The sequence below is a fragment of the Leuresthes tenuis genome, unplaced genomic scaffold (genome assembly GCF_036924035.1).
Source record: "Leuresthes tenuis unplaced genomic scaffold, fLeuTen1.0.hap1 SCAF_4, whole genome shotgun sequence".
In the NCBI taxonomy this organism is placed as follows: Eukaryota; Metazoa; Chordata; class Actinopteri; order Atheriniformes; family Atherinopsidae; genus Leuresthes; species Leuresthes tenuis.
Window position 1 is genome coordinate 1,316,696 of NW_027325358.1, and position 27,737 is coordinate 1,344,432.

General features: G+C 47.6%; 2 protein-coding genes across 4 annotated transcripts in view; one reads left to right on the forward strand and one right to left on the reverse strand.

The window, feature by feature from the left end:
* On the forward strand, positions 1–18,144 carry hpgd (15-hydroxyprostaglandin dehydrogenase). Of its 2 annotated transcripts, XM_072384048.1 has the most exons (7): positions 1–174; positions 606–729; positions 4,373–4,479; positions 10,552–10,648; positions 16,711–16,787; positions 16,868–17,031; positions 17,981–18,140. In XM_072384048.1, exons 1-7 carry the CDS (start codon positions 82–84, stop codon positions 18,102–18,104), a joined length of 786 nt encoding a protein of 261 aa, XP_072240149.1. In that variant the 5' UTR covers positions 1–81; the 3' UTR covers positions 18,105–18,140. The 2 variants fall into 2 exon arrangements, with proteins under 2 accessions (XP_072240149.1, XP_072240150.1); XM_072384049.1 differs by lacking the exons at positions 1–174; positions 4,373–4,479 and having other exon boundaries at positions 645–729; positions 17,981–18,144.
* Positions 18,145–23,401: 5,257 nt separating this feature from the next.
* The window catches only part of wdr17 (WD repeat domain 17), a 42,040-nt gene continuing 37,704 nt past the window's right edge, over positions 23,402–27,737 (reverse strand). For both annotated transcript variants that reach the window (XM_072384035.1, XM_072384034.1), the window contains exon 32: positions 23,402–25,363. In XM_072384035.1, coding sequence (XP_072240136.1) covers positions 25,244–25,363 — 120 coding nt within the window. In that variant the 3' untranslated portion in view covers positions 23,402–25,243. The remainder of the gene's footprint in view (positions 25,364–27,737) is intronic.

Here is a 27,737-nt window from a genome sequence, read left to right on the forward strand (position 1 = left end):
GATAGGTGAACACACAGAGGAGGACGGAGGCAGAGGCAGAAGTGTGTCGCAGAAGGAGGAAGACGCCGTCAAGCCAGAAACATGTCTCTGAGTGGGAAGGTGGCTCTGGTGACGGGGGGGGCTCAGGGCATCGGGAGAGCCGTGGTCCAGTCCCTGCTGCAGAGCTCAGCCAAGGTCAGTTCCCTGCTCTCACGCCGGCTTCTTTCAGTCAAAATGAACAGCTGTTTTTATTCTGGGATCTCTTTGCATCTGCCCAGAGATCCGTGCCCTGCGGATGCTTTTCATCCAGCGCTATCTTTATCAAATCCCACAGAAAGTGGAGCTCTGGCTTTGCTTTTACTCCACCAGAGTTAGCCTGCATCCAAAAGGTTAAAGTTTCCAAAAGTTAAAAGATTAGTGTGTGGTAAAGAAACTGCTTTGACTGTAGAAAAACAGAAGTGCATGTTCGGGGCTGTCTAAAACTTTCCAGCTAACTTCACACTTATTGTGTGAAGCTCTAATTCGAGCGGCTTTGGGCGCCTCAGAGCAGACAGTGTCCATCGCCGCCTCGGTGCACACTGCAGCAGAGATGGTGACAAAGATTAGAGTCTGGCTCCGTCCTCCAGGTGGCCGTGGTGGACCTGAACAAGACCAGAGGGGAGGAGTGCAAAACGCAGCTGGATGCTGAGTTCGGAGAGGACAACTGCATCTTCATCCAGTGCGACATCACCAACGGAGAGGCGCTGAAAGGTGAGACCTTCACCTCACCTCCGACCTGCTGAGGGAGATAGACTCTCATCAGCTGGTTCATTCACTGGCAGCAGAGTCAGAGCTGGTGTTTCTGAGTTCCTCGTATGAATGAGGAAGTCGTTTTTAATAAGCTTGAATCCTGCGGCTGCATCAGAGACTCTGCTGCAGCGAGCTGTGACACTTCCGCTCGCACAGGCCCTCAGAAACCAAGCTCATCCCGGCTGCTTTGGCATGTGACCTTTCATTCTACTGATTAAATATTTGAGCTAAACAAACCTGCTTCGGCTTCGCTGCACCGGTCTGCAGATGCGTCAGAGCTCATGTGTGTCTCAGAGTGGGAGTAAGGAACAAGATTTCATTGTCTGGCATTTAAAAGTGAAAGCCTGGAGGCAAACGGCTGAGGAATGCTACTGACGGGAGATAGTTCTCTGTGTGTGAGCTGCGGAGTATTAAAAACAGGTATGGTGGTTTTTAACTGCCACTTATCCAGAAGAGAAATGCTCCAGGTGATGAGACAGTTTCCCCACTCAGGTTTCTTCTGTCAGCTGTTTATCCAACCACATGTCAGCCCACAAGGAGATAAACAGCCCACCGGCTTATTGTAAGAGAGCACAATGTTCCTCATTCTCAGTTTCTGTTAAACTCAGACTCTGCTGGCTTAAAGCCAGCCGGGATTCTTCTCCTTCCAATGCAACGGAAACACTCAAACGTACCCGTGAAGTAGGTTTAAGTCGGATTCTTGTGTCCAAATGTAGTTTTATTGTGGAGTGGATTTTATTTGGAATGGATGAATTCATTCATTAATCTATAAAGAGTTGAAAAGTAAAAAAAAAAAAAAACTTTTTCAGGTTTGTTTTATAAATCAGGACGAAATAAAAATCATCTGTTAAAACTCAGTGAATCTAAAGACACACGACATATTACAGCGAGTCAATATTTACTGAACAAAATCTGAGACAAAATAAACACAGAAGCTGTGAGTGAAAAACTAAGTGAACCCTCACTGATTCCACAGGAACTAAGAGGGTAAAGAAGCAGCCAGGAGCTGCTGATCAATGCTCTGATTAACTGATCAATGCTCTGATTAACTGATCATCAGTCAGTGTGAGCAGCTCTATAAAAGCAGGAGTTCTGTCAGTTTAACACGATGCCAAGGAGGAAAGACACCAGCAATGATCTCAGAGAAGCAGCTGCTGCTGCCCATCAGTCTGGGAAGGGTTATAAGGCCATTTCCAGACTATCTGGAGTCCATCATTCTACAGAGAGAAAGATTATTCACAAGTGGAAAACATTCAGGACAGCTGTCAATCTTCCCAGGAGTGGACGTCCCAGCAAGTTCACCCCAAGGTGAAGAAGCCCAGAGCTACATCTCAGACTCTACAGGCCTCAGTTAGCATGTTAAAGGTTAAAGGTCACCCCAAGGTGAAGAAGCCCAGAGCTACATCTCAGACTCTACAGGCCTCAGCTAGCATGTTAAAGGTTAAAGGTCACCCCAAGGTGAAAAAGCCCAGAGCTACATCTCAGACTCTACAGGCCTCAGTTAGCATGTTAAAGGTTAAAGGTCACCCCAAGGTGAAGAAGCCCAGAGCTACATCTCAGACTCTACAGGCCTCAGTTAGCATGTTAAAGGTTAAAGGTCACCCCAAGGTGAAAAAGCCCAGAGCTACATCTCAGACTCTACAGGCCTCAGTTAGCATGTTAAAGGTTAAAGGTCACCCCAAGGTGAAAAAGCCCAGAGCTACATCTCAGACTCTACAGGCCTCAGTTAGCATGTTAAAGGTTAAAGGTCACCACAAGGTGAAAAAGCCCAGAGCTACATCTCAGACTCTACAGGCCTCAGTTAGCATGTTAAAGGTTAAAGGTCACCCCAAGGTGAAAAAGCCCAGAGCTACATCTCAGACTCTACAGGCCTCAGTTAGTAGGTTAAAGGTTAAAGGTCACCCCAAGGTGAAAAAGCCCAGAGCTACATCTCAGACTCTACAGGCCTCAGTTAGCATGTTAAAGGTTAAAGGTCATGACAGCACAGTTAGAAAAAGACTGAACAAGGATGGCTTGTTTGGAAGGGCTGCAGGAGAAAGCCTCTTCTCTCTAAAAAGAACATGGCAGCACAGCTTAGGTTTGCAAAGCTGCATCTGAACAAAGCTCAAGACTTCTGGAACAATGTCCTTTGGACAGACCAGAGCAAAGTGGAGATGTTTGGTCCTAATGCACAGCAGCACGTTTGGAGGAAACCAAACACAGCAGATCAGCACAAACACTCACTGCTGCTGAAGCTGCTGGATCAGGGGTTCACTTAGTTTCTCACTCACTCTAAAAGTTCCACTTTGACAGCAGCTCCAATAAAACCTTTCTCCACAGATGTGTTGGTGTGTAACTTTGGACTCTGGCTGACCCGCTCCGTCAGACCGGCTCTTCTGTCACTTCAGCTGTTTGCTTTAGATTATTGTGACGCTGAAACAAACCTTTGGTCTCTGCACTCTGAGCAGGTTTTTGTCTTCCTGTGTTTGGCAGCATCTCCTCTTACATCAGCAGAGCCCCATTAATCACATCAGTTTGGAACAGCCTTAAAACAGTTTTGCACCTTTAAATACGATCTATAAAACACAAACAGCTGCTCGTACCTCGTGGCTCGGTTTCTTCTCACAGGGAAAAAGTTACGCTGTAGATCTCAAGAGTTGTTACAGCAAACATGACCCCCAGAGACCACAGTTCAGAGCCGGAGCAAAGGCTTTGTAACTGGGACGTTTCAGTGTCCACAGATAAGCAAAAGGAAGATAAAGAGGTGAGCCTCTCTGTGTAGCTCAGGAGACATAACATGATAAGACGGTCTGCGTCTGCAGCTAAACAAACAGAAACTGTGAGCAGAAAGGGAGTTATTTCTGCTGTGAGTGGAGGAACTGAGACAAAATGCTGCGGCACGTTTAACCTTTGACCCGTCCGACAAGCTGCTGAGATCATGGAAGAAGAGACAGAAAGCTGGAGAGGTGAAAGGGTCGAATGGAAAATATATTAAAAGATCTGAATAACCAGAAATAATCAGTAACCAGAAATAATCAATAATCAGAAATAATCAGTAATCAGAAATAATCAATAATCAGAAATAATCAATAATCAGAAATAATCAGTAAACAGAAATAATCAATAATCAGAAATAATCAGAAATAATCAGTAACCAGAAATAATCAATAATCAGAAATAATCAATAATCAGAAATAATCAGTAAACAGAAATAATCAATAATCAGAAATAATCAGAAATAATCAGTAACCAGAAATAATCAATAATCAGAAATAATCAATAATCAGAAATAATCAGTAAACAGAAATAATCAATAATCAGAAATAATCAGTAATCAGAAATAACAGGATTATCATACAAATGTATTAATATAGTTCATTATAAACACTGACGTGCACGCTGTAGACCAGCGTGCACGCTGCAGACCAACGTGCACGCTGCAGAATAACGTGCACGCTGCAGACCAACGTGCACGCTGCAGACCGACGTGCACGCTGCAGACCAACGTGCACGCTGCTGCAGACCAACGTGCACGCTGCAGACCAACGTGCACGCTGCTGCAGACCGACGCTGTGGCTCACTGTGCTTAACCCCGTCCTGCGGCTGCTTTCTCTCTGTGGAACAGACACCTTCCAGAGGACCGTGGACCGGTTCGGCCGGCTGGACGTGGTCATCAACAACGCCGGCATCAACAACGAGAACAACTGGGAGAGGACCATCCAAGTGAACCTGGTGAGACGATAACAGCGCTCAGGTCAGAGAGGTGTCACCGCTGGTGCTAACGTTGATTCAGAGAAAAAGGCTTCAGGGCACCTTCAGCCTCCCTCTGACAGGACCTCTGCTGGGCTTTATTTAACCGGCCTCCTCCTGCTGGAGCTCAGGCTCCACCCACAAACCCACAGTCGTCCTAGCAACGCCTTCCTCCTCAGACCGAGTCAGAAAACACCGGCTGCACAGAGTCCTCGAACCCGTCCAACAATCAGAGCATCACAGGTGCAGAACCTGCTGTCAGCCTCGTCTTTATCTGCCCAAACCGGCAAAAAGAAAGAGGCCGACAGGAGAAGTGATGAAATAATTCACCTTCAGGCCCTGAAACTTAAACTTCTGTGGCCCACATCGTTTATTGAGCCCAAACCGAGAATAAAGGCTTCCCTCCCAGGGCAGGAGGAATGAGAACGATATTCTACTCACTCCGGTTTATTCTGCACTCTCCGGTTCATTCTACACTCTCCGGTTCATTCTACACTCTCCGGTTCATTCTACACTCTCCGGTTTATTCTGCACTCTCCGGTTTATTCTACACTCTCTCCGGTTTATTCTACACACTCTCCGGTTTATTCTACACACTCTCCGGTTCATTCTACACTCTCCGGTTCATTCTACACTCTCCGGTTTATTCTGCACTCTCCGGTTTATTCTACACTCTCTCCGGTTTATTCTACACACTCTCCGGTTTATTCTGCACTCTCCGGTTTATTCTGCACTCTCCGGTTCATTCTGCACTCTCCGGTTCATTCTGCACTCTCCGGTTTATTCTGCACTCTCCGGTTTATTCTGCACTCTCCGGTTCATTCTGCACTCTCCGGTTCATTCTGCACTCTCCGGTTCATTCTGCACTCTCCGGTTTATTCTACACTCTCCGGTTTATTCTACACTCTCCGGTTTACTCTGCACTCTCCGGTTTACTCTACACTCTCCGGTTCATTCTACACTCTCCGGTTCATTCTACACTCTCCGGTTTATTCTGCACTCTCCGGTTTATTCTACACTCTCTCCGGTTTATTCTACACACTCTCCGGTTTATTCTGCACTCTCCGGTTTATTCTGCACTCTCCGGTTCATTCTGCACTCTCCGGTTCATTCTACACTCTCCGGTTTATTTTACACACTCTCCGGTTTATTCTACACACTCTCCGGTTTATTCTACACTCTCCGGTTTATTCTACACTCTCCGTTTTATTCTACACTCTCCGGTTCATTCTCCACTCTCCGGTTTATTCTCCACTCTCCGGTTTATTCTGCACTCTCCGGTTCATTCTGCACTCTCCGGTTTATTCTACACTCTCCGGTTTATTCTGCACTCTCCGGTTTATTCTGCACTCTCCGGTTTATTCTACACACTCTCCGGTTTATTCTACACTCTCCGGTTCATTCTGCACTCTCCGGTTTATTCTGCACTCTCCGGTTTATTCTACACTCTCCGGTTTATTCTACACACTCCGGTTTATTCTAAACTCTCCGGTTTATTCTACACACTCTCCGGTTTATTCTAAACTCTCCGGTTTATTCTGCACTCTCCGGTTTATTCTAGACTCTCCGGTTTATTCTAGACTCTCCGGTTTATTCTACACACTCCGGTTTATTCTGCACTCTCCGGTTTATTCTGCACTCTCCGGTTTATTCTGCACTCTCCGGTTTATTCTGCACTCTCCGGTTCATTCTGCACTCTCCGGTTTATTCTACACACTCTCCGGTTTATTCTACACACTCTCCGGTTTATTCTACACTCTCCGTTTTATTCTGCACTCTCCGGTTCATTCTGCACTCTCCGGTTCATTCTACACACTCTCCGGTTTATTCTACACACTCTCCGGTTTATTCTACACTCTCCGTTTTATTCTACACTCTCCGGTTTATTCTGCACTCTCCGGTTTATTCTGCACTCTCCGGTTTATTCTGCACTCTCCGATTCATTCTGCACTCTCCGGTTCATTCTGCACTCTCCGGTTTATTCTGCACTCTCCGGTTTATTCTACACACTCTCCGGTTTATTCTACACACTCTCCGGTTTATTCTACACTCTCCGTTTTATTCTACACTCTCCGGTTTATTCTACACTCTCCGGTTTATTCTACACTCTCCGGTTTATTCTACAAACTCCGGTTTATTCTACACTCTCCGTTTTATTCTACACTCTCCGGTTTATTCTGCACTCTCCGGTTCATTCTCCACTCTCCGGTTCATTCTACACACTCCGGTTTATTCTAAACTCTCCGGTTTATTCTCCACTCTCCGGTTTATTCTACACTCTCCGGTTTATTCTACACTCTCCGGTTTATTCTCCACTCTCCGATTTATTCTCCACTCTCCGATTTATTCTACACTCTCCGATTTATTCTACACTCTCCGATTTATTCTACACTCTCCGATTTATTCTACACTCTCTCCGGTTTATTCTACACACTCCGGTTTATTCTAAACTCTCCGGTTTATTCTACACTCTCCGGTTTATTCTGCACTCTCCGGTTTATTCTGCACTCTCCGGTTCATTCTCCACTCTCCGGTTCATTCTACACACTCCGGTTTATTCTAAACTCTCCGGTTTATTCTCCACTCTCCGGTTTATTCTACACTCTCCGGTTTATTCTGCACACTCTCCGGTTTATTCTACACTCTCCGGTTTATTCTGCACACTCCGATTTATTCTACACTCTCTCCGGTTTATTCTACACACTCCGGTTTATTCTACTCTCTCCGGTTTATTCTGCACTCTCCGGTTTATTCTACACACTCCGGTTCATTCTACACTCTCCGGTTTATTCTACACACTCCGGTTCATTCTACACTCTCCGGTTTATTCTACGCTCTCCAGTTTATTTTTCAGCCTGGTTACATCATGAAATACGTACAAATAGGTCCAAAAGTTCAGTGGCTTGTTGGTTTTCCTTTCTAAGAACGATGGAGTTAAAGACTTAAAGTCTTTCTCAGGCAGATCATTTACATTTCTGCAGGAAATTTGTTGTTTCTGGGTCAGATTTCGTTCTTTTGGAAGAAATGGAGCTCTGACCCAGAAAGTATAGATAAGGAATAAAAATGTGGCCCAGTTCTGCAGCAGATCATGGAAAACATGACTCTGGTTCAACAGGAAGAAACTGGTGCAACAAAAAGTCTTTTCAGTCAGTTCATCGTCACAAACTGATACTTCATAACTCATTTAAACCTCAGGTCAGGATGGAAAAGGCTGGCTGCCAGAAAACACTGTTTCAGGTGTTTTAAGTCAACCAATCAGGACAGGCCACAAAGGTTACACAATATCACACCTATCACTCGTATCATTGATGAAGAAAATGTTTAAATCGGAAAGAAAACCCTTAAACATACATTTAAAGATGGGATATGAGTTTTAAACATGAGTTTAAGTGTTTTCTGCAAACCTCCGGCCTGTAACTGGGACATGAAACCAGTTCAGGGTGGGGTTGCAGGGTGGGGTTGCAGGGTGGGGTTGCAGGGTGGGGTTGCAGGGTGAGGTTGCAGGGTGGGGTTGCAGGGTGGGGTTTCAGGGTGGGGTTGCAGGGTGAGATTGCAGGGTGGGGCTGCAGGGTGGGGTTTCAGGGTGGGGTTGCAGGGTGAGGCGGCAGGGTGGGGTTGCAGGGTGGGGTTGCAGGGTGAGATTGCAGGGTGGGGTTGCAGGGTGGGGTTTCAGGGTGGGGTTGCAGGGTGGGGTTGCAGGGTGAGGTTGCAGGGTGAGGTTGCAGGGTGGGGTTGCAGGGTGGGGTTTCAGGGTGGGGTTGCAGGGTGAGATTGCAGGGTGGGGCTGCAGGGTGGGGTTTCAGGGTGGGGTTGCAGGGTGAGGCGGCAGGGTGGGGTTGCAGGGTGGGGTTGCAGGGTGAGGTTGCAGGGTGGGGTTGCAGGGTGGGGTTTCAGGGTGGGGTTGCAGGGTGGGGTTGCAGGGTGAGGTTGCAGGGTGTGGTTGCAGGGTGGGGTTTCAGGGTGGGGTTGCAGGGTGAGATTGCAGGGTGAGGTTGCAGGGTGGGGTTGCAGGGTGGGGTTGCAGGGTGAGATTGCAGGGTGGGGTTGCAGGGTGGGGTTGCAGGGTGAGGTTGCAGGGTGGGGTTGCAGGGTGAGATTGCAGGGTGAGGTTGCAGGGTGGGGTTGCAGGGTGGGGTTGCAGGGTGGGGTTGCAGGGTGAGGTTGCAGGGTGGGGTTGCAGGGTGGGGTTTCAGGGTGGGGTTGCAGGGTGAGATTGCAGGGTGGGGCTGCAGGGTGGGGTTTCAGGGTGGGGTTGCAGGGTGAGGCGGCAGGGTGGGGTTGCAGGGTGGGGTTGCAGGGTGAGATTGCAGGGTGGGGTTGCAGGGTGGGGTTTCAGGGTGGGGTTGCAGGGTGGGGTTGCAGGGTGGGGTTGCAGGGTGAGATTGCAGGGTGGGGTTGCAGGGTGGGGTTGCAGGGTGAGGTTGCAGGGTGTGGTTGCAGGGTGGGGTTGCAGGGTGGGGTTGCAGGGTGAGGTTGCAGGGTGGGGTTGCAGGGTGGGGTTTCAGGGTGGGGTTGCAGGGTGAGATTGCAGGGTGAGGTTGCAGGGTGGGGTTGCAGGGTGGGGTTGCAGGGTGAGATTGCAGGGTGGGGTTGCAGGGTGAGGTTGCAGGGTGGGGTTGCAGGGTGAGATTGCAGGGTGAGGTTGCAGGGTGGGGTTGCAGGGTGGGGTTGCAGGGTGAGGTTGCAGGGTGGGGTTGCAGGGTGGGGTTGCAGGGTGGGGTTGCAGGGTGAGGTTGCAGGGTGGGGTTGCAGGGTGGGGTTGCAGGGTGGGGTTGCAGGGTGGGGTTGCAGGGTGAGGTTGCAGGGTGGGGTTGCAGGGTGGGGTTGCAGGGTGGGGTTGCAGGGTGAGGTTGCAGGGTGGGGTTGCAGGGTGGGGTTGCAGGGTGGGGTTGCAGGGTGAGGTTGCAGGGTGGGGTTGCAGGGTGAGGTTGCAGGGTGGGGTTGCAGGGTGAGGTTGCAGGGTGGGGTTGCAGGGTGGGTCATTTCTCCGCAAGAGCCTGACGACACGTCGCGTAGACGCGGCTCTAAGGGCTGTGATTGGTCGGCTCAGAACGTAATTTCCAGCAGTTGTTTTTCTGCTCTTAATGGCTGAACACGGCGAAGAAGCTCGTCGACATTCGAAAGTATCTAAATACTTCATCCAGGCTGTAAATTCCCCCGTTCAGCCTCGGCCGGTCCTACAGACCCAGCCCAGAGTTCCCTTCACCTGCCCTCTGCGGCGTTAATGTGGCGCTCAGCACAAAGCTGTCCCAGCTTGTTAAATAGGATGAAGTCCACAGCTTTAAAGATGAATTTGGCTCGTTTTTTTACCCAGTGACTGTAGATTTTAGCCAATTTCTCTTCAGAAGGGACTCAGTTATCATGTCTGAATCAGCTGGGATGATATTCACAGTTTTACTGTGGGAGGAGACGAGGACATTAAGTAAAAGTGTTGCAGAAAAGATGCAAAGAAACAAACTAACAGAAAGAACGAGAAGAACAGATTCAGCTGACCAGAAACCAGCAGACTCCCACTGGACTGGCAAAGCAAAGCCTGGAGAAAATACACGACAGGCGAGACAAACAGCAACCAGGCGAGAAAAGAAAGCTGTGAAAGTGACAAAGTGAACATCAGGATCTATCAAAATAAAACAGGAAGCAACGAGACATGAAGAAACAGGAGACATCAGAGCTCAGAAAATCACAAATGTGAGTCAGATATGAACAAAAAGGCAGTTCTGTGATCCAGCTGCAGCCCTTTAACTTCCACTCTGAGAGTGAAGCAGAGGAAAGGGTCGGGGGGGGGGCTTTAGGGTATTTTAGGGAGGTTCACCTGCACTAATCTCTGATAAGATTAAAATCTCTGATAAGATTAAAATCTCTGATAAGACCGAGAAGCGTCGGGGAAAATGATCTCAGAGGGTAGAGCAGGAAGTCAGAGGCATAAACACCTTTCAGCCTTCCCACAGCCGTCCTCCGCTTTGCAGACTTTGAATATCTTTGCTTTTCTCTTTTACTTCCTCTTTACAAGCTGCACAGTTGTGAGGATCTTGTCTTTTCTGTCTTCTCCTGCAGACCTCGGTGATAAAGGGAACCTACTTGGCTCTGGAGCACATGAGTAAAGAGCACGGCAAGGAGGGAGGCACCATCATCAACGTCTCCTCCATGGCAGGTAACGCTCAGGCACGGACTCGCTGCTGTGCACGCTGCTGTGCACGCTGCTGTGCACGCTGCTGTGCACGCTGCTGTGCACGCACAAACAGATGTTTGGGAGTATTTGTTCGGTTTGCATGGGGCCGTTAACCGCAGATCAGACAGATACTGAGGAAGAGATGCAAAGTTTTTTTATGCAAAGTCAGACAGGAATGAAACAACAAAGCATAAAGAGAGCAGAGGTGCATCATGGGAGCTCCCCCAGCAGGCTGGGCCTACAGCAGCAGAACTATGGGATGTTTCAGGCTCACCTGAGCCATCCCTAACTATAAGCTTTATCAGAAAGGAAAGTTTCAGCCTGATCTTAAAGGTAGAGAGGGTGTCTGCTTCCTGAAGCCAAACTGGCAGCTGGTTCCACAGAGAGGGGCCTGATAACTGAAGGCTCTGCCTCCCATTCTGCTTTTAGGGGCCTGATAACTGAAGGCTCTGCCTCCCATTCTGCTTTTAGGGGCCTGATAACTGAAGGCTCTGCCTCCCATTCTGCTTTTAGGGACCTGATAACTGAAGGCTCTGCCTCCCATTCTGCTTTTAGGGGCCTGATAACTGAAGGCTCTGCCTCCCATTCTGCTTTTAGGGGCCTGATAACTGAAGGCTCTGCCTCCCATTCTGCTTTTAGGGGCCTGATAACTGAAGGCTCTGCCTCCCATTCTGCTTTTAGGGGCCTGATAACTGAAGGCTCTGCCTCCCATTCTGCTTTTAGGGGCCTGATAACTGAAGGCTCTGCCTCCCATTCTGCTTTTAGGGGCCTGATAAGTGAAGGCTCTGCCTCCCATTCTGCTTTTAGGGGCCTGATAACTGAAGGCTCTGCCTCCCATTCTGCTTTTAGGGGCCTGATAACTGAAGGCTCTGCCTCCCATTCTGCTTTTAGGGGCCTGATAACTGAAGGCTCTGCCTCCCAGTCTGCTTTTAGGGGCCTGATAACTGAAGGCTCTGCCTCCCATTCTGCTTTTAGGGGCCTGATAACTGAAGGCTCTGCCTCCCATTCTGCTTTTAGGGGCCTGATAACTGAAGGCTCTGCCTCCCATTCTGCTTTTAGGGGCCTGATAACTGAAGGCTCTGCCTCCCATTCTGCTTTTAGGGGCCTGATAACTGAAGGCTCTGCCTCCCATTCTGCTTTTAGGGGCCTGATAACTAAAGGCTCTGCCTCCCATTCTGCTTTTAGGGGCCTGATAACTGAAGGCTCTGCCTCCCAGTCACTGTCCATGGGCCCAAGGTCAGGGACAAAGAGGCAGGAAGCCGACCGGTGACTGAAGAAAAACTTTAAACACAACCAAAGCAGAAAGTCTGAAAGGAAAAAGTAACAAAAGACTGAAAATGGTCTGACTGATAAACACGAACAGAGCGATGACGATGAGACGGCTGCATGCAGGTGAGTAATGAGGACAGCAACATGGTGGAAGAGTAACAGGGCGTCTGGGGGCATGATGGCAGTAAACAGTGGAGAGAATCCACACTAACTCAGTGCAGAAGGGAAGCTGAACTTTAATCAGAAACCAGCAGATCTAAGGACAACATCAGAGACATCAAACCAAAACTCCACTAAACCCGAGGACAACGAACATCCCTCTGCATGTTCTGTCTGTGTTCTGATGGGAAAGAACTGAACTGTGAGGTGTTTCAGATGCGATGGACCATAAAGAAAGAGGAGAAGAATCTCAAATTCTGTCCTGAATTCAACACAAAGGATAAAAAGACAATAACTTAGAACTTAAATCCGTTAAAAATCAGCAGAACGGTTCACAGGTTGGATGGAGCAGCAGTGGGAGTTAATTACTGAGTGTGAGGAGAAGCTGGAGCTTTAAACGTGTCTAAAACAACTTTATCTCCACATTTATGGTGTTTGGTTTTTCTTCCTCAGACTCAGAGGTTTAGAGGTTGTTCCGGGGGGGGTTCGGTTTCCTGTAGCTGTGGAATTCAGGCCAAATTCCAGCTCTGGGACTTTTACGTGCTTCTTTGTGAACATAAACACTCGAATGCTGGGATCTCCTCGGCTATCTGAAGCTGGATTATGTAACGCCTGAAAACAGACGGGCCTGAGGCCCGACTTCCTTGAACAGTGGGAATGAAAATGAGCTTCATTTCCCTGGAAACCCGCTGTGCTGAAACCAGGCCGGCGGTTTGTGGTAAATCAGAGACCCTGCAGCTGTAGAAGCGTCTCAGGTGGAAACATCTCTCTCCTCCGGGTGTTTCTCAGGGGATTCAGTCCGAATGTAACAGATGATGGATCCTTCAGGTTCTGGAGGGCTCGCCTGTCCTTTTTCCCCGTGTGTGAGAGTAAACCTACGGGGCAAAAAGCAGCAGTTTGGCAGCCATCCACGGGAACTGAAACCGCTGGATCCGGATCGTTCTGCATCCTCCAAAAGTTTCACTAAAAGCTGCTCAAGCCTGAGCTGTAACATTAAACTTTGTCTGAACTCAGGATGAGCTACTAGCTGGTTCCTGTTTGGATGGCCTGAGCAGACACAAAGCTCCTTCTATCCCTGGACTGCTGCAGAATCCAAAGTTAGCTCCTCTCCTTTCCCACCGATATCTCCCTTCTCTTGCTGTTTTTCTTGCCCTGATGCTGCAGATCTTAATTTAAATGTATGGAAACTGAGTGCGATGAGCTCTCTGTTAACGGAGGGGAACTTTTTAACTAAAACAATGATTTAAAAGAGGCTGAAAGCTTCTGGAGTTAGGAGCTTAAATGGTGTCCGTGCACAGATCACCTGAGTCTGATTTCTACCCGTTAAAATTAATCTAAAGACTCCTTTTTGTTATAATTTCTAGATAAAAATACTGACTGTCATTTGAGAAGAGAATAAAAAAACCTCTAAAACACTTTTATAAAAGAGCTTCGAAATGATCTAAAATGCAATGAAAACTTCAGCATCTTCTCTGATCAGCTTCTTTATATTCAGAACCAAACGTAGAACCTGAGGCATCAACAGTGAAAGCTGCTCCAGATGTTTCCATCCTTCAGCTTCCTTTAAGGACTCTTTTTAATGCTTTGAACTGAGTTTAGTTTAGTTTGTGTATCCAGTAGAAAGATAAAACATGCACTGTTAATACATGTTTTAAATGCTTCACATGCCTTAAAAAGAAATTTAACTCTTAACATACAGTTTCTGGCTCAGATTTGGCCCTCAAACTGTACTGAAACAGAGCTCACCGATTCTCTTTGGTGCAGAAGTCTGAGACTTCACTGTGGTTTAGGACCTCTTTATATTTAGAAAACTGAACCAGAAGCAGCAACACTCAGTGAAAGCTGCTCCAGACTCATGTTTCCCTCCTTCAGCTTCCTTTAATGACTCTTTTTAATGCTTTGAACTGAGTTTTTCACAGGAATCTGAGTCCATTCCTGCTGAATCCCAGATTCCAGCTGCTCAGCAGTCCCTGGTTGTCTGGTTCTCCTCTTCATGATGCTCCAACATCTGCAGCAGGAGACAGATGTGGACTGCAGGCAGGCAGCCGAGCTCACACACTCTGTGTGTCTGAAGCTGCTGGAAGTCCTGCAGAATGAGGTCTGGTATCGTCCTGCTGAAATAACCACAGAAGTCACCTTGATGGCAGCATCTGTCTCTGCAGAACTCCAACATCCAGCTGTGCATCAGTGGTACCTTCACCCAGATGAAGCCCTCCATGCCATGGACTCTGATGCAGCCCCAGACCATCACAGACGCTGGCTTTAAACCTTCCTCTGAGAACAGCTGGATGCTCTTTCTCAGCAGTTTTTCCCAGAAGCAGCTGAAACGTGGACTCATCTGCCCACAGAACACGTGTCCACTGTCTTTCTGTCCCTCTGAGATGAGCTGGAGTCCAGAGAACTGGGCCGTGGTTCTGCTCAGAGCTGATATATGGCTTCCTCCTGGTGTGATGCAGCTTCAGCTCACATTTCTGGATGCAGCCGTGGACTGTGTTGAGTGGAAATGCTTTTCCCAGCTCCTCCTGAGCCCATGTGGCTGTATGGATCATGGTGGCCTGACGGTTTCTCCTGCAGTGCTGCCTGAGGGCTCCGAGCTCATCCAGCAGGGCTTTCTGTCCTTGGCCTTTCCACACTGAGACTTCCCCAGACTCCCTGAATCTGTTCCCAATATTCTGCTCTGTAGATGCTGAAAGACCAAAGTTCTTTACAGTCTGACTCTGAGGAATATTTCCTGGACTTATTGAACCTGTGAAGCTGAGCTCCCAGAATCCTGTTCTTTGCTGGTTTTAGTTTCATCAGGAACGGGCTTCGTGTGAAGCTGTGTTGTTGATGGACATGACAGCAGACATGTGGTGATGTTTCCACTTATCTTACTTGTCCGATAACATCATTGTGTGACTGTGTCAGACTGCCATACTTGGCATTCCTCAAACAAACATGGACATGTCCAAACATGGCGAAGTGCAGCCTGCTGCAGGCAGGAAGGAATGTGTGTTTGGATTCATGTCCATCACACTCTTCATGAGTCCTGAATGTTTTAGTCCAAGTTTCCACGCTTTCTGTCACACTGTTTTCTTTTACTTTTGGTGTTCGGTTCAAGGTTTGAGCAGCAAAACTTTACCAGAAGACAGAAAATAATTCAACAAGAGGCCAAAAAGTCTTCCTCACCATCCAGCTGCTGCGACATGTTCAGAGGAAGAAACAGAGTGCAAATACTTTGTTTCCTGTATGTTTCTGTATCCGCTCACTTTACTCTGAAGATACATCACTGCATAAAAGCCCTTTTAGAAAGACTGAAACCTTTAAAGTGTCCTGATCAACAGTTCTGCAGCTTTCTGTAACCTTTAAAGTGTCCTGATCAATAGTTCTGCAGCTTTCTGAAACCTTTAAAGTGTCCTGATCAACAGTTCTGCAGCTTTCTGAAACCTTTAAAGTGTCCTGATCAACAGTTCTGCAGCTTTCTGAAACCTTTAAAGTGTCCTGATCAATAGTTCTGCAGCTTTCTGAAACCTTTAAAGTGTCCTGATCAACAGTTCTGCAGCTTTCTGAAACCTTTAAAGTGTCCTGATCAACAGTTCTGCAGCTTTCTGAAACCTTTAAAGTGTCCTGATCAACAGTTCTGCAGCTTTCTGTAACCTTTAAAGTGTCCTGATCAACAGTTCTGCAGCTTTCTGAAGCCTTTAAAGTGTCCTGATCAACAGTTCTGCAGCTTTCTGAAACCTTTAAAGTGTCCTGATCAACAGTTCTGCAGCTTTCTGAAACCTTTAAAGTGTCCTGATCAATAGTTCTGCAGCTTTCTGTAACCTTTAAAGTGTCCTGATCAATAGTTCTGCAGCTTTCTGAAACCTTTACAGTGTCCTGATCAACAGTTCTGCAGCTTTCTGAAACCTTTAAAGTGTCCTGATCAACAGTTCTGCAGCTTTCTGAAGCTCTTTCACAGTTTTTCTTTGGACATTTTCTGCTTTTTCCCTCATCTTCAGTCCTTGTTCCTGAACATTTTCAGTGTTTTTTCTTTGTTCAGCCACTTAACTCTGACCTTTGACCCATTCAGGCAGAAAAAAGGCTCCTAACTCAAGGGATGAACCAGTGTTGTGTCGACACAGAACAGACAACTTAGCAAAGAAGCCGTTTTAAACTGGATCTTTAGGCACTTTGTTACCAGCAGCCTGTCACAAAGACACATCATTTGTTCCCATTTCAATTCAATTCCAATTCAGTTTATTGATGTAGCGCCAAATCACAACAAAAGTCACATCAGGGTATTTTAAAGCTACAGTCCCGTCCATTTCAGGTCCAAAGAACTTCAGTTTGTCTGAATTTAGAGGCAGAAAGTTCTGAGTCATCCAGGTCTTTATGTCTTTAAGACAGGCTTGTAGTCTGACCAACCTATTGGTTTCATAGATAAGTACAGCTGAGTATCATCAGCATAGCAATGGATATTTATGCCATGCTGTCTCATAATGTTACCTAAGTAAACAGAATCGGTCCAAGCACAGAACCCTGAGGAACTCCATGACTGAACAAACTGGAATCTATCAGATAAATGTTGTGTCTGATAAGTTCAAATCAGAGCTGGTTTTATTCATGTCTGTCTTCTCTTGCTCTTTATAATCCAGCCTTCCTGCATTCCCCTCATCAGCCCGTTTACACGGCCACCAAACACGGAGTCGTGGGCTTCACCCGAGCCATAGCGGTGAGACGCACTCACAGTGAAAACACTCAGGGTTAACCTTTGGGCTCAGCTCAGCAGCTCTCCCTCTGGTGTGGTTGCAGGACGCCTCCATTCAGAGCAACTACGGCGTTCGCATCAACGTTCTGTGTCCGGCCTTCGTCAACACGCCTCTGCTGAACTCCGTGGAGGACGAGGACAACATGGGCAAGTTCGTCAAGTTCAAGGACGACTTCAAAACCTGCATGGAGAAGTTTGGAGTGTTACAGTGAGTTCAGCCGCTCTTCTTATTGCTGGAGCTTCGGTCCGGATGCTCTGACCTGAGCTCAGGTGCACACTTGGTCAGTTTAAAAGAAATTATCCACCTTTGGCACAGTTTCTACATGTAAACATGGTCTTTTCATCCAAGAAAAACTTGCTTTTTCAGTCATGTCTCAGGCAAATATATATTGCTGCCCCACGTTTTCTTTGAGCTTATATAAAAGTAAGTAAAATTTATTCATGCAGCACTTTTCAGAGGTAAAAATCCCAAAGTGCTTCACGAGAAATAAAAGTGAAACATGTGATTATAAAGTCAGAGTTAGGTCAAAGCTTGTGCATATAAAAATGTCTTCAGCTGCTCTTTAAGAGTCAGTGGAGTCAGGCCCGTCCCACCGGTTTAAACCGAGCGCGTGGGCCCAGCCGCGACCTCTGACCTCTGACCTCAGAGCCCACGAAGAAGAACGAGGTTCCAGTGAGTCGGAAATATCTTCGACCTCTGGTTCCATCCAACATCCTGAGAGGAACAGCAGAGTTTACTGAAGGCCTGATGTTGAGTTACGTCCATAATTCAGCTCAATTTCTCCTTTTATTGGATGAAAGAACCACAGAGCTTTCAGAATAGCGAAAGCTCTGTGGTTTCAAGCCATGATTTCAGGTTTCTGATCTCCAGCAGTGACAAGCCGAGGCTGGAAAACTTCCCTCTGATCGGGAAAACGATTGTTTAGTGACATCAGTCATCGCTGCGAGCTGTTAACGTCGGACTGAGCGGACTGAGGAGCTTTGGCTCTGTGCAGCTCGGCAGCAGGAGGGAAGTACTTAAAGCCAGAGGAAACTGTGAACAGATGTGTGTGTGGCCCTAAATCTGTTTCATAATCGTATCGTTTTGAGTTAAAAACTGTAAGAAAACAAGGTTTAGTTGAAGGTAATCAATGCGTCCTGTGTTGGTGTCTCTGCAGGCCGCCGCTGATCGCTGAGGGCATGATGAGGCTGATCACCGACACCAGTCTGAACGGAGCAGTGATGAAGATCACCTGCTCCAAGGGGATCCACTTCCACATGTTCGAGCCCATGTCTGCCTGAGCGTCCAGGCTGCTGCTGGAGGAGCGAAGGAAGCTTTAACCCGCCGGCAGCTGCAGGAGGAGCGATTTTTATACCTTTTAAAATTAAAGCAGTGATCATGAAACATGTTCTTTCTGCAGGTTTCTGAAGTTAGAGGAAATATTTTTTACATTTAGGCTCCGAGCAGCCAGACTTCCTGTAACCTTTAAAGTGTCCTGATCAACAGTTCTGCAGCTTTCTGAAACCTTTAAAGTGTCCTGATCAATAGTTCTGCAGCTTTCTGAAACCTTTAAAGTGTCCTGATCAACAGTTCTGCAGCTTTCTGAAACCTTTAAAGTGTCCTGATCAACAGTTCTGCAGCTTTATGAAACCTTTAAAGTGTCCTGATCAATAGTTCTGCAGCTTTCTGAAACCTTTAAAGTGTCCTGATCAATAGTTCTGCAGCTTTCTGTAACCTTTAAAGTGTCCTGATCAACAGTTCTGCAGCTTTCTGAAACCTTTAAAGTGTCCTGATCAATAGTTCTGCAACTTTCTGAAACCTTTAAAGTGTCCTGATCAACAGTTCTGCAGCTTTCTGTAACCTTTAAAGTGTCCTGATCAACAGTTCTGCAGCTTTCTGTAACCTTTAAAGTGTCCTGATCAACAGTTCTGCAGCTTTCTGAAACCTTTAAAGTGTCCTGATCAACAGTTCTGCAGCTTTCTGTAACCTTTAAAGTGTCCTGATCAACAGTTCTGCAGCTTTCTGAAGCTCCTTCACAGTTTTCTTTGGACATTTTCTGCTTTTTTCACTCATCTTCAGTCCTTGTTCCTGAGCATTTTCAGAGGTTTTTTCTTTGTTCAGCCACTTAACTCTGAGCTATGAAGCATTCAGGCAGAAAAAAAGGCTCCTAACTCAAGGGATGAACCAGTGTTGTGTCGACACAGAACAGACAACTTAGCAAAGAAGCCATTTTAAACTGGATCTTTAGAAAAGGCTGAGGAAACAGGGAGAAAAGGCTGAGCTGTGCCAAATGACACAAGAAGTGGACTGAAAATCAGTGGCAGCAGGTCTTATGGAGGGATGAATCCTCCCCAGAGCCCGGACCTCAACATTATTGAAGCAGTGTGGGATCATCTGACAGAGAACGGAACAAAAGGCAGCCCACATCCAAAGAAGAGCTTTGGGATGTCCTTCAAGAAGCCTGGAGAACTATTCCTGAAGACTCCTTAAAGAAATGACAGAAAGCTGGTCTCAGAGGGTTCAGGCTGTGTTGGAGAATAAAGGAGCTCAGAGCAGATATTCACTTTAAAGCTGCTGAGAACTGAAGAAACTGACCCTTTCACAGTACTGTGCAGATGAATAAATCCGCATTTTATCACAAAGTTAAATGGGAAGAGGTTTTAAATCATTTACATCAACAACATTTCTGGTTTGCATCATTAAAACTGCTCAGTTTCCTCTCTGATTAACTCGTCTCATGGCTGATGGAAACCAGATGTTGTCTAACCCGCGTTAAACAGCTGCTGCTTCTGACCCTCGCATCCAGAGCCTTCTTTATTATTAAAAGAGAGAATTAGTGTGTTCATTTATGATCTAATGGAGGCAGATTGTGTCTGTGAAACAGGGTGATATTCTTCAGGGGAACTTTCTACACTGTTTGGATGCTTAATGTTGTTTTGTTTGCATTTTAGAACCAATGGAAGTGATCTGATGTTCTGTTTTATATCAGCCAAAAGGTGTAATTACATTTTAAATAAATTAATAAAAGATTCATTAGAATTTGCTCCTTGTTTTGCTGCATTAGAGGTGAAGTGAACATTCAAAGAAGTGTATAAAATCATGATTAATGAGGAAAATGTGTATAAATGCGTTTCACTGCGGTGACAAAAGTAAATGTAGGAAACTGAAAGAGAGAATTTATGATACAAAAGGACATAAACAGGAAGTAAAAGTGCTGATTATTAGTTAGAGGTGGGATTGAATCAGTTATTTATTGTGTTTATGTTCAATATAAATATGTAAAAAAGCTTCTTATTCTTCTCACATAAACTTTAGAGTTTCAACAGAATGAAGACAAAACGTTTCATATTCTGTCCCATCATCTTAATTTAATCTGTTAAATTTTACATTTCAGGCTGAAACACACCGGGACGGTGAATCTTTTCCCACTTTGTCGTGGTTTTATTCCTTAAAGGAGTTCTTATTATTTTAATTAACTGAGTTATTTTAATCCTGATTAATCACATTGATCAGCTGTGAGGTTGCATAATCTTTTAATCTCATTAATAGCTCTAAATTGCGTCCATCCCAACATAGATTTAAATATATCAACACCTGAAATGAACTTTTGTCTTCAGGTGTTCCCCAGGGTTCTGTTCCGGGCCCGGTGCTGTTTGCCTTGTACCTGCTTCCTTTGGCTGGTATAATAAGTGCCTTTAAAGGTGTTTTTCTTTTAGGATATCCGGCTCCTGAGCTGCATAATGTCTGGATGGCACATTTCTGCAGCTGAACTCAGACAGGGTAAGGGAACCCTAACCCTAACCCTCCAAAGCTGAGAGATTCTGGATGTTCTGTCAGACCTACTTTACGTCATCTTGGTGTCTTTATGATCCAGGATCTGAGCCTCGATCAGCGTGTAAACAGCTCAGTTCCTTCGTGTTTTAGGAATATTTCCTACATCTGGTCTGTTGCACCAGCAGAGACGGATCATCCCGTCCTGATATTGGGCCGTAATATTTTACCTGTCTGAGCAGAACTTCCCTGAATGGTTTTAAATGGATCCAAACAGTCTCATATTCCAGCAGTTCTGGGTTCTTTGCATTGGTCCTGGTCAGGTTCAGAGTTCTTGCTCTTCCATTCAGAGCCGGTTCACAGAGGCGGTTTCTGCTATGGCCGAAGTGGGCTTTGGGTTTATCTAGCTCCAACAACATGTAGCTAGCTAGCTAGCTAAAACCGTACAGCGCATCAAGCAGGAGACAGACGCAGATTACATCAGAGTTGATTCTCAAGTCAGGCAATGAAGGATGGAAAAGAAAAGGTCAAAAAAGCTGCCAGGTGCCCGGTTCAGGAGAAGGAAATAAGAAGAAGAGATAAGAAGAAGAGATAAAGGTATGCACCATGCCGTTATGTCAGTGTCTCTGAGTGTCTCTGAGTATTATCCATGCAATGAAGCAGAAGCAACAGCCTAATTAATGTGTTTATTAGAAGAAGAAGCAACTTTACTGTGTTATGCTACTACTTTTATACATTAATTTCATTGTTAAGCCCTGATAAAGGCAGTGTTTGGCCAAAAACTATTAGCTTTATTCCATTAGCTCCACTATGAGCTAACTGTTTACATTAAAACTTAAAAACTGTAGAAATTTTAATTCTAAATGATAAAAAAAAAGCAACCCCTGGTCGGACCCTGCAGCTTCAGGAGTTTTTCAAAGCTGAAGCTAATTAAAACTTACCTGCGGTCGCAGCAGCGTCTGACATCATCAGCATTAACCGAACAACAGGGCAGGACCGGCACTGCGTGTTCAGGCCCATTCAGAGACCCGCCGCAGCCCAGACTTCCCTAAACACATCTGTCTGAACCGGTTTCCCTTCAACTGACACTTTATCTTTGATCAGAAAAGTGAAGCACTGTGATCTTTGTATTCTTTCTATTCTACTTCCTGTTCTTTAAAGGTTCTGATGTGAAGTTGAACCATTAAACACGTCTAAAGAGGGTTCTTTGGACCTGTTCCCAAACCAAAACCCCGTAATCCCACATTTATGTGGCCATTCTTTCACTCTTTTGGGCTGTAAGAGGCTGTGAAGTCAACCTGCTGTTCTTCCTGTTTGGGTGTGCTCCTAAACACACCACAATGCCCGAAGCTGGTACAAATATTACACTTCCAGTGTTTCCTCCCCGTTAAACATTGTGCTGCAGGCTGCAGGCCTTCAGCATCAGTGCTTCCTCCCTCTGCTGAACTGCGAGCCGTGACTCAGTCAGCCTCGGCTTTTTGTTCGCTGCTGACATTCCTCATAAATCCTCAGTCTATGAGATCCTGTCGCCACGTTGGACCCTTTCCAAACCGGTCGCTCTCCAGGAACCTGTGAGGTCTGTGTGAGGTCAGGGCTCTGAGGGGAGGGGATACACTCCTTCTTCCTTCCAGCTGCTGTGTTGGGTGACACTTTCTCAGCAAGTGCTCCCAAAACAATGAGCCATAAAATGAATGTTTAACTCTGTGAAAAAGGGGAGTTCATCCAGAACCCGACAGACTGTCAGGTCCAGCTCTCACTTCACGTTAAACTGATTCAAAACCAGAGAAACCAGCAGCGGGCTCAAAAGGTGCACCTTTCCCTTTGGGGAGCATTTCCAGACCTCCAACTGGCCCCCATCGCCCCGGTTCTTGGCCCAAGTGGGTAAACCGTCCTCCACACTTCTTCAGGGAGAACTTTTCAGCGTTTAACGTTGAAGCTGAATAAATGACTGCTGTGGGAACGTAAATGTTTAAGCTCCAGCTGTGAGTCCTGAGCAGTCTGAGTAATGAACCGTTCACTCAGAGGCAGTTTTCACTCCATTGCTTCTGTCTTCACTGTCCGCTGCCTTCAGGTTCTGCTCGTTCCCGACGGCGTTTAAAGGTCCTCTGAAAGCTGCGTATGAATCTCAGAGCTGTTGAAAGAAATGAAACAAATATGATGCTAATTCTGTCGAATCTGAATCCCTCAAACATCCCTCAGTCAGACCTTCTCTGCCGACAGCTTCACCAGGTTCCTTAGGGAGCAGGCAGCTTTGGTTAGCTGAATATGTTCAGAGCACCAAACTCGCAGCAGCTGGTCTACCTCCACCTTGGCTGGAGACCAGTTTCACCGCCTCAGACTTCCTGTCAGAAGCAGCCGCCCTGCCTGCAACATCTGGAGCTGCACATGTGGCAGATCATGCACTTCTGCCGTCTCAGGCAGGAATCTCAGGTGATGAACACTCATGGCATGATTCATGACCAACTGGGCTTCTTAAAGAACACCTGGGACCCTTTCCCTTTGTATCATATCATATATTATCCCAGTTATCATTAGACTTATGCTGAACTGTAGGCTGCCGACTGAGACTTCTGGGTCTGCAGCAGCTGTTTAAACTCAGTCCTACAGGCTGATGCTCCTTCTGGACCTCTGAGTTCCTCTCAGGAACCTCGTCCGGTTCTGGTTCTGGTTCTGCCATCCCGACCAACAGGGCAGTCCGAGTCTGACTGGTTCCATGATGGTGGAACCAGCTGCTGGGGTTTCCCACCTGCACCGAGGATGTTCTGTGTAAAACCAAAGATCCCAACATGTCTGTAATCTGTGAAGCGAGAGCTCAGAAATGTGCAGTTTTCCCTTTATTCCAGTTGTTTTTTTACAATAGAATAATTCAGATTTATATCCTGTATATACACGCTCAGTCTATGGGGGAGAAGAAGGAATCCTACCAAATAAGTCACGTCTCAAGTTGGTTTCACATCACAGCTACGAACCAATATCAAAGTCTTCTACAGCCAGTTGGTCACCAGGAAGAGTTCTCATCCGGCTGGTTTTACAGCCCAGAACCAGGAAAAGTTAGACGATAATCAGACGGCAAGTTTTCTAACAGAGTTCAGCGTATTTCATGTTTGAAACATCAATTTTTTACATTTCAGAGCTGCAACACGTTCTAAAAAAGTCAAGTTTTTACCGCTGAGCCCAGAGAAGATCTGGAACCAGAGAAGATCTGAAACCAGAGAAGATCTGAAACCAGAGAAGATCTGGAACCAGAGAAGATCTGGAACTAGAGAAGATCTGGAACCAGAGAAGATCTGGAACCCTGATCGGTCTGAGGCGCCACAGGCTTCCACCCTGATCGGTCCATCCCAGACGCCTCCGAGCCCAGAGAAGATCTGGAACCAGAGAAGATCTGGAACTAGAGAAGATCTGGAACCAGAGAAGATCTGGAACCAGAGAAGATCTGAAACCAGAGAAGATCTGGAACCAGAGAAGATCTGGAACTAGAGAAGATCTGGAACCAGAGAAGATCTGGAACCCTGATCGGTCTGAGGCGCCACAGGCTTCCACCCTGATCGGTCCATCCCAGACGCCTCTGAGCCCAGAGAAGATCTGGAACCAGAGAAGATCTGGAACCAGAGAAGATCTGGAACTAGAGAAGATCTGGAACCAGAGAAGATCTGAAACCAGAGAAGATCTGGAACCAGAGAAGATCTGGAACCAGAGAAGATCTGGAACCCTGATCGGTCTGAGGCGCCACAGGCTTCCACCCTGATCAGTCCATCCCAGACGCCTCCGAGCCCAGAGAAGATCTGGAACCAGAGAAGATCTGAAACCAGAGAAGATCTGGAACCAGAGAAGATCTGGAACTAGAGAAGATCTGGAACCAGAGAAGATCTGGAACCCTGATCGGTCTGAGGCGCCACAGGCTTCCACCCTGATCGGTCCATCCCAGACGCCTCCGAGCCCAGAGAAGATCTGGAACCAGAGAAGATCTGGAACTAGAGAAGATCTGGAACCAGAGAAGATCTGGAACTAGAGAAGATCTGGAACCAGAGAAGATCTGGAACCAGAGAAGATCTGAAACCAGAGAAGATCTGGAACCAGAGAAGATCTGGAACCAGAGAAGATCTGGAACCCTGATCGGTCTGAGGCGCCACAGGCTTCCACCCTGATCGGTCCATCCCAGACGCCTCTGAGCCCAGAGAAGATCTGGAACCAGAGAAGATCTGGAACTAGAGAAGATCTGGAACCAGAGAAGATCTGAAACCAGAGAAGATCTGGAACCAGAGAAGATCTGGAACTAGAGAAGATCTGGAACCAGAGAAGATCTGGAACCCTGATCGGTCTGAGGCGCCACAGGCTTCCACCCTGATCGGTCCATCCCAGACGCCTCCGAGCCCAGAGAAGATCTGGAACCAGAGAAGATCTGGAACCCTGATCTTTTGGCGCCCGTTTGAAACAACATTTTTCACCTGATTATTGGCCTAAAACCCTGACCTACGAACTGTTTTTGTGGAATATGTTGCAGCCTGAAAACTGAATGAATTTAACCAACTTTAATGAAGCAGATGAGACCAAACATGAAATATCTTGAGTTCATTGTAAGTAAATGAATCCTCAATAAGGCCGTCCCAACTTCTTCTGCTTGGGCGTCGCAGCCTCCGGTTTCTCCGGTCAGCGCCTCCTCGAGGTGTTAGAACGGGTTGATACGCAGCCCTGTTCCCAGCGGAGAGAACGGGTTCACCTTCGCCCACATCAGAGCGGCGTTCAGGGAAATCGCTGATTTACCGTCCTCCAGCAGAAACACCGGCCCCTGAAAACACAGCAGAGAGGTCAGGAGAGAGGTCAGCTGAGAGGTCAGGAGAGAGGTCGGCAGAGAGGTCGGCAGAGAGGTCAGGAGAGAGGTCAGCTGAGAGGTCAGGAGAGAGGTCAGCTGAGAGGTCAGGAGAGAGGTCAGCTGAGAGGTCAGCTGAGAGGTCAGCTGAGAGGTCAGGAGAGAGGTCAGGAGAAAGGTCAGCTGAGAGGTCAGCTGAGAGGTCAGGAGAGAGGTCAGGAGAAAGGTCAGCTGAGAGGTCAGGAGAGAGGTCAGGAGAGAGGTCAGGAGAAAGGTCAGCTGAGAGGTCAGGAGAGAGGTCAGGAGAGAGGTCAGGAGAGAGGTCAGCTGAGAGGTCAGGAGAGAGGTCAGGAGAGAGGTCAGCTGAGAGGTCAGGAGACAGGTCAGGAGAGAGGTCAGGAGAGAGGTCAGGAAAGAGGTCAGCAGAGAGGTCAGCTGAGAGGTCAGGAGAGAGGTCAGCTGAGAGGTCAGCTGAGAGGTCAGGAGAGAGGTCAGCTGAGAGGTCAGCTGAGAGGTCAGGAGAGAGGTCAGGAGAGAGGTCAGCTGAGAGGTCAGCTGAGAGGTCAGGAGAGAGGTCAGGAGAGAGGTCAGGAAAGAGGTCAGCAGAGAGGTCAGCTGAGAGGTCAGGAAAGAGGTCAGGAGAGAGGTCAGGAGAGAGGTCAGGAGAGAGGTCAGGAAAGAGGTCAGCAGAGAGGTCAGCTGAGAGGTCAGGAAAGAGGTCAGGAGAGAGGTCAGGAGAGAGGTCAGCTGAGAGGTCAGGAGAGAGGTCAGCTGAGAGGTCAGGAGAGAGGTCAGGAGAGAGGTCAGGAGAGAGGTCAGGAAAGAGGTCAGCAGAGAGGTCAGCTGAGAGGTCAGGAGAGAGGTCAGGAGAGAGGTCAGGAGAGAGGTCAGCAGAGAGGTCAGGAGAGAGGTCAGCAGAGAGGTCAGCAGAGAGGTCAGGAGAGAGGTCAGCTGAGAGGTCAGCTGAGAGGTCAGGGGAGAGGTCAGGAGAGAGGTCAGGAGAGAGGTCAGCTGAGAGGTCAGGAGAGAGGTCAGGAAAGAGGTCAGGAGAGAGGTCAGCTGACAGGTCAGCAGAGAGGTCAGGAAAGAGGTCAGGAGAGAGGTCAGGAGAGAGGTCAGGAAAGAGGTCAGGAGAGAGGTCAGCTGACAGGTCAGGAGAGAGGTCAGGAGAGAGGTCAGGAAAGAGGTCAGGAGAGAGGTCAGGAGAGAGGTCAGGAAAGAGGTCAGGAAAGAGGTCAGGAGAGAGGTCAGCTGAGAGGTCAGGAGAGAGGTCAGGAGAGAGGTCAGGAAAGAGGTCAGGAGAGAGGTCAGGAGAGAGGTCAGCTGAGACGTCAGGAGAGAGGTCAGGAGAGAGGTCAGGAGAGAGGTCAGGAAAGAGGTCAGGAGAGAGGTCAGCTGAGAGGTCAGCAGAGAGGTCAGGAAAGAGGTCAGGAGAGAGGTCAGGAGAGAGGTCAGGAAAGAGGTCAGGAAAGAGGTCAGGAGAGAGGTCAGCTGACAGGTCAGGAGAGAGGTCAGGAGAGAGGTCAGGAAAGAGGTCAGGAAAGAGGTCAGGAGAGAGGTCAGGAAAGAGGTCAGGAAAGAGGTCAGGAGAGAGGTCAGCTGAGAGGTCAGCAGAGAGGTCAGGAAAGAGGTCAGGAGAGAGGTCAGGAGAGAGGTCAGGAAAGAGGTCAGGAAAGAGGTCAGGAGAGAGGTCAGCTGACAGGTCAGGAGAGAGGTCAGGAGAGAGGTCAGGAGAGAGGTCAGGAGAGAGGTCAGGAGAGAGGTCAGCTGAGACGTCAGGAGAGAGGTCAGGAGAGAGGTCAGGAGAGAGGTCAGCTGAGAGGTCAGGAGAGAGGTCAGGAGAGAGGTCAGGAGAGAGGTCAGCTGACAGGTCAGGAGAGAGGTCAGGAGAGAGGTCAGGAAAGAGGTCAGGAGAGAGGTCAGGAGAGAGGTCAGGAGAGAGGTCAGGAAAGAGGTCAGGAAAGAGGTCAGGAGAGAGGTCAGCTGACAGGTCAGGAGAGAGGTCAGGAGAGAGGTCAGGAGAGAGGTCAGGAGAGAGGTCAGGAAAGAGGTCAGGAAAGAGGTCAGGAGAGAGGTCAGCTGAGAGGTCAGGAAAGAGGTCAGGAGAGAGGTCAGGAGAGAGGTCAGGAGAGAGGTCAGGAGAGAGGTCAGGAAAGAGGTCAGGAAAGAGGTCAGGAGAGAGGTCAGCTGACAGGTCAGGAGAGAGGTCAGCTGAGAGGTCAGGAGAGAGGTCAGGAAAGAGGTCAGGAGAGAGGTCAGGAGAGAGGTCAGGAGAGAGGTCAGCAGAGAGGTCAGGAAAGAGGTCAGCTGAGAGGTCAGCTGAGAGGTCAGGAGAGAGGTCAGGAGAGAGGTC

Excerpts from the sequence above, each read along its gene's own strand:
- hpgd (XM_072384048.1), top strand. The coding sequence starts at position 82 with ATGTCTCTGAGTGGGAAGGTGGCTCTGGTGACGGGGGGGGCTCAGGGC. Across the intron at positions 730-4,372 it reads CAACGGAGAGGCGCTGAAAG|ACACCTTCCAGAGGACCGTG; the intron begins GTGAGACCTTCA and ends TCTGTGGAACAG. Across the intron at positions 16,788-16,867 it reads GCTTCACCCGAGCCATAGCG|GACGCCTCCATTCAGAGCAA; the intron begins GTGAGACGCACT and ends GTGTGGTTGCAG.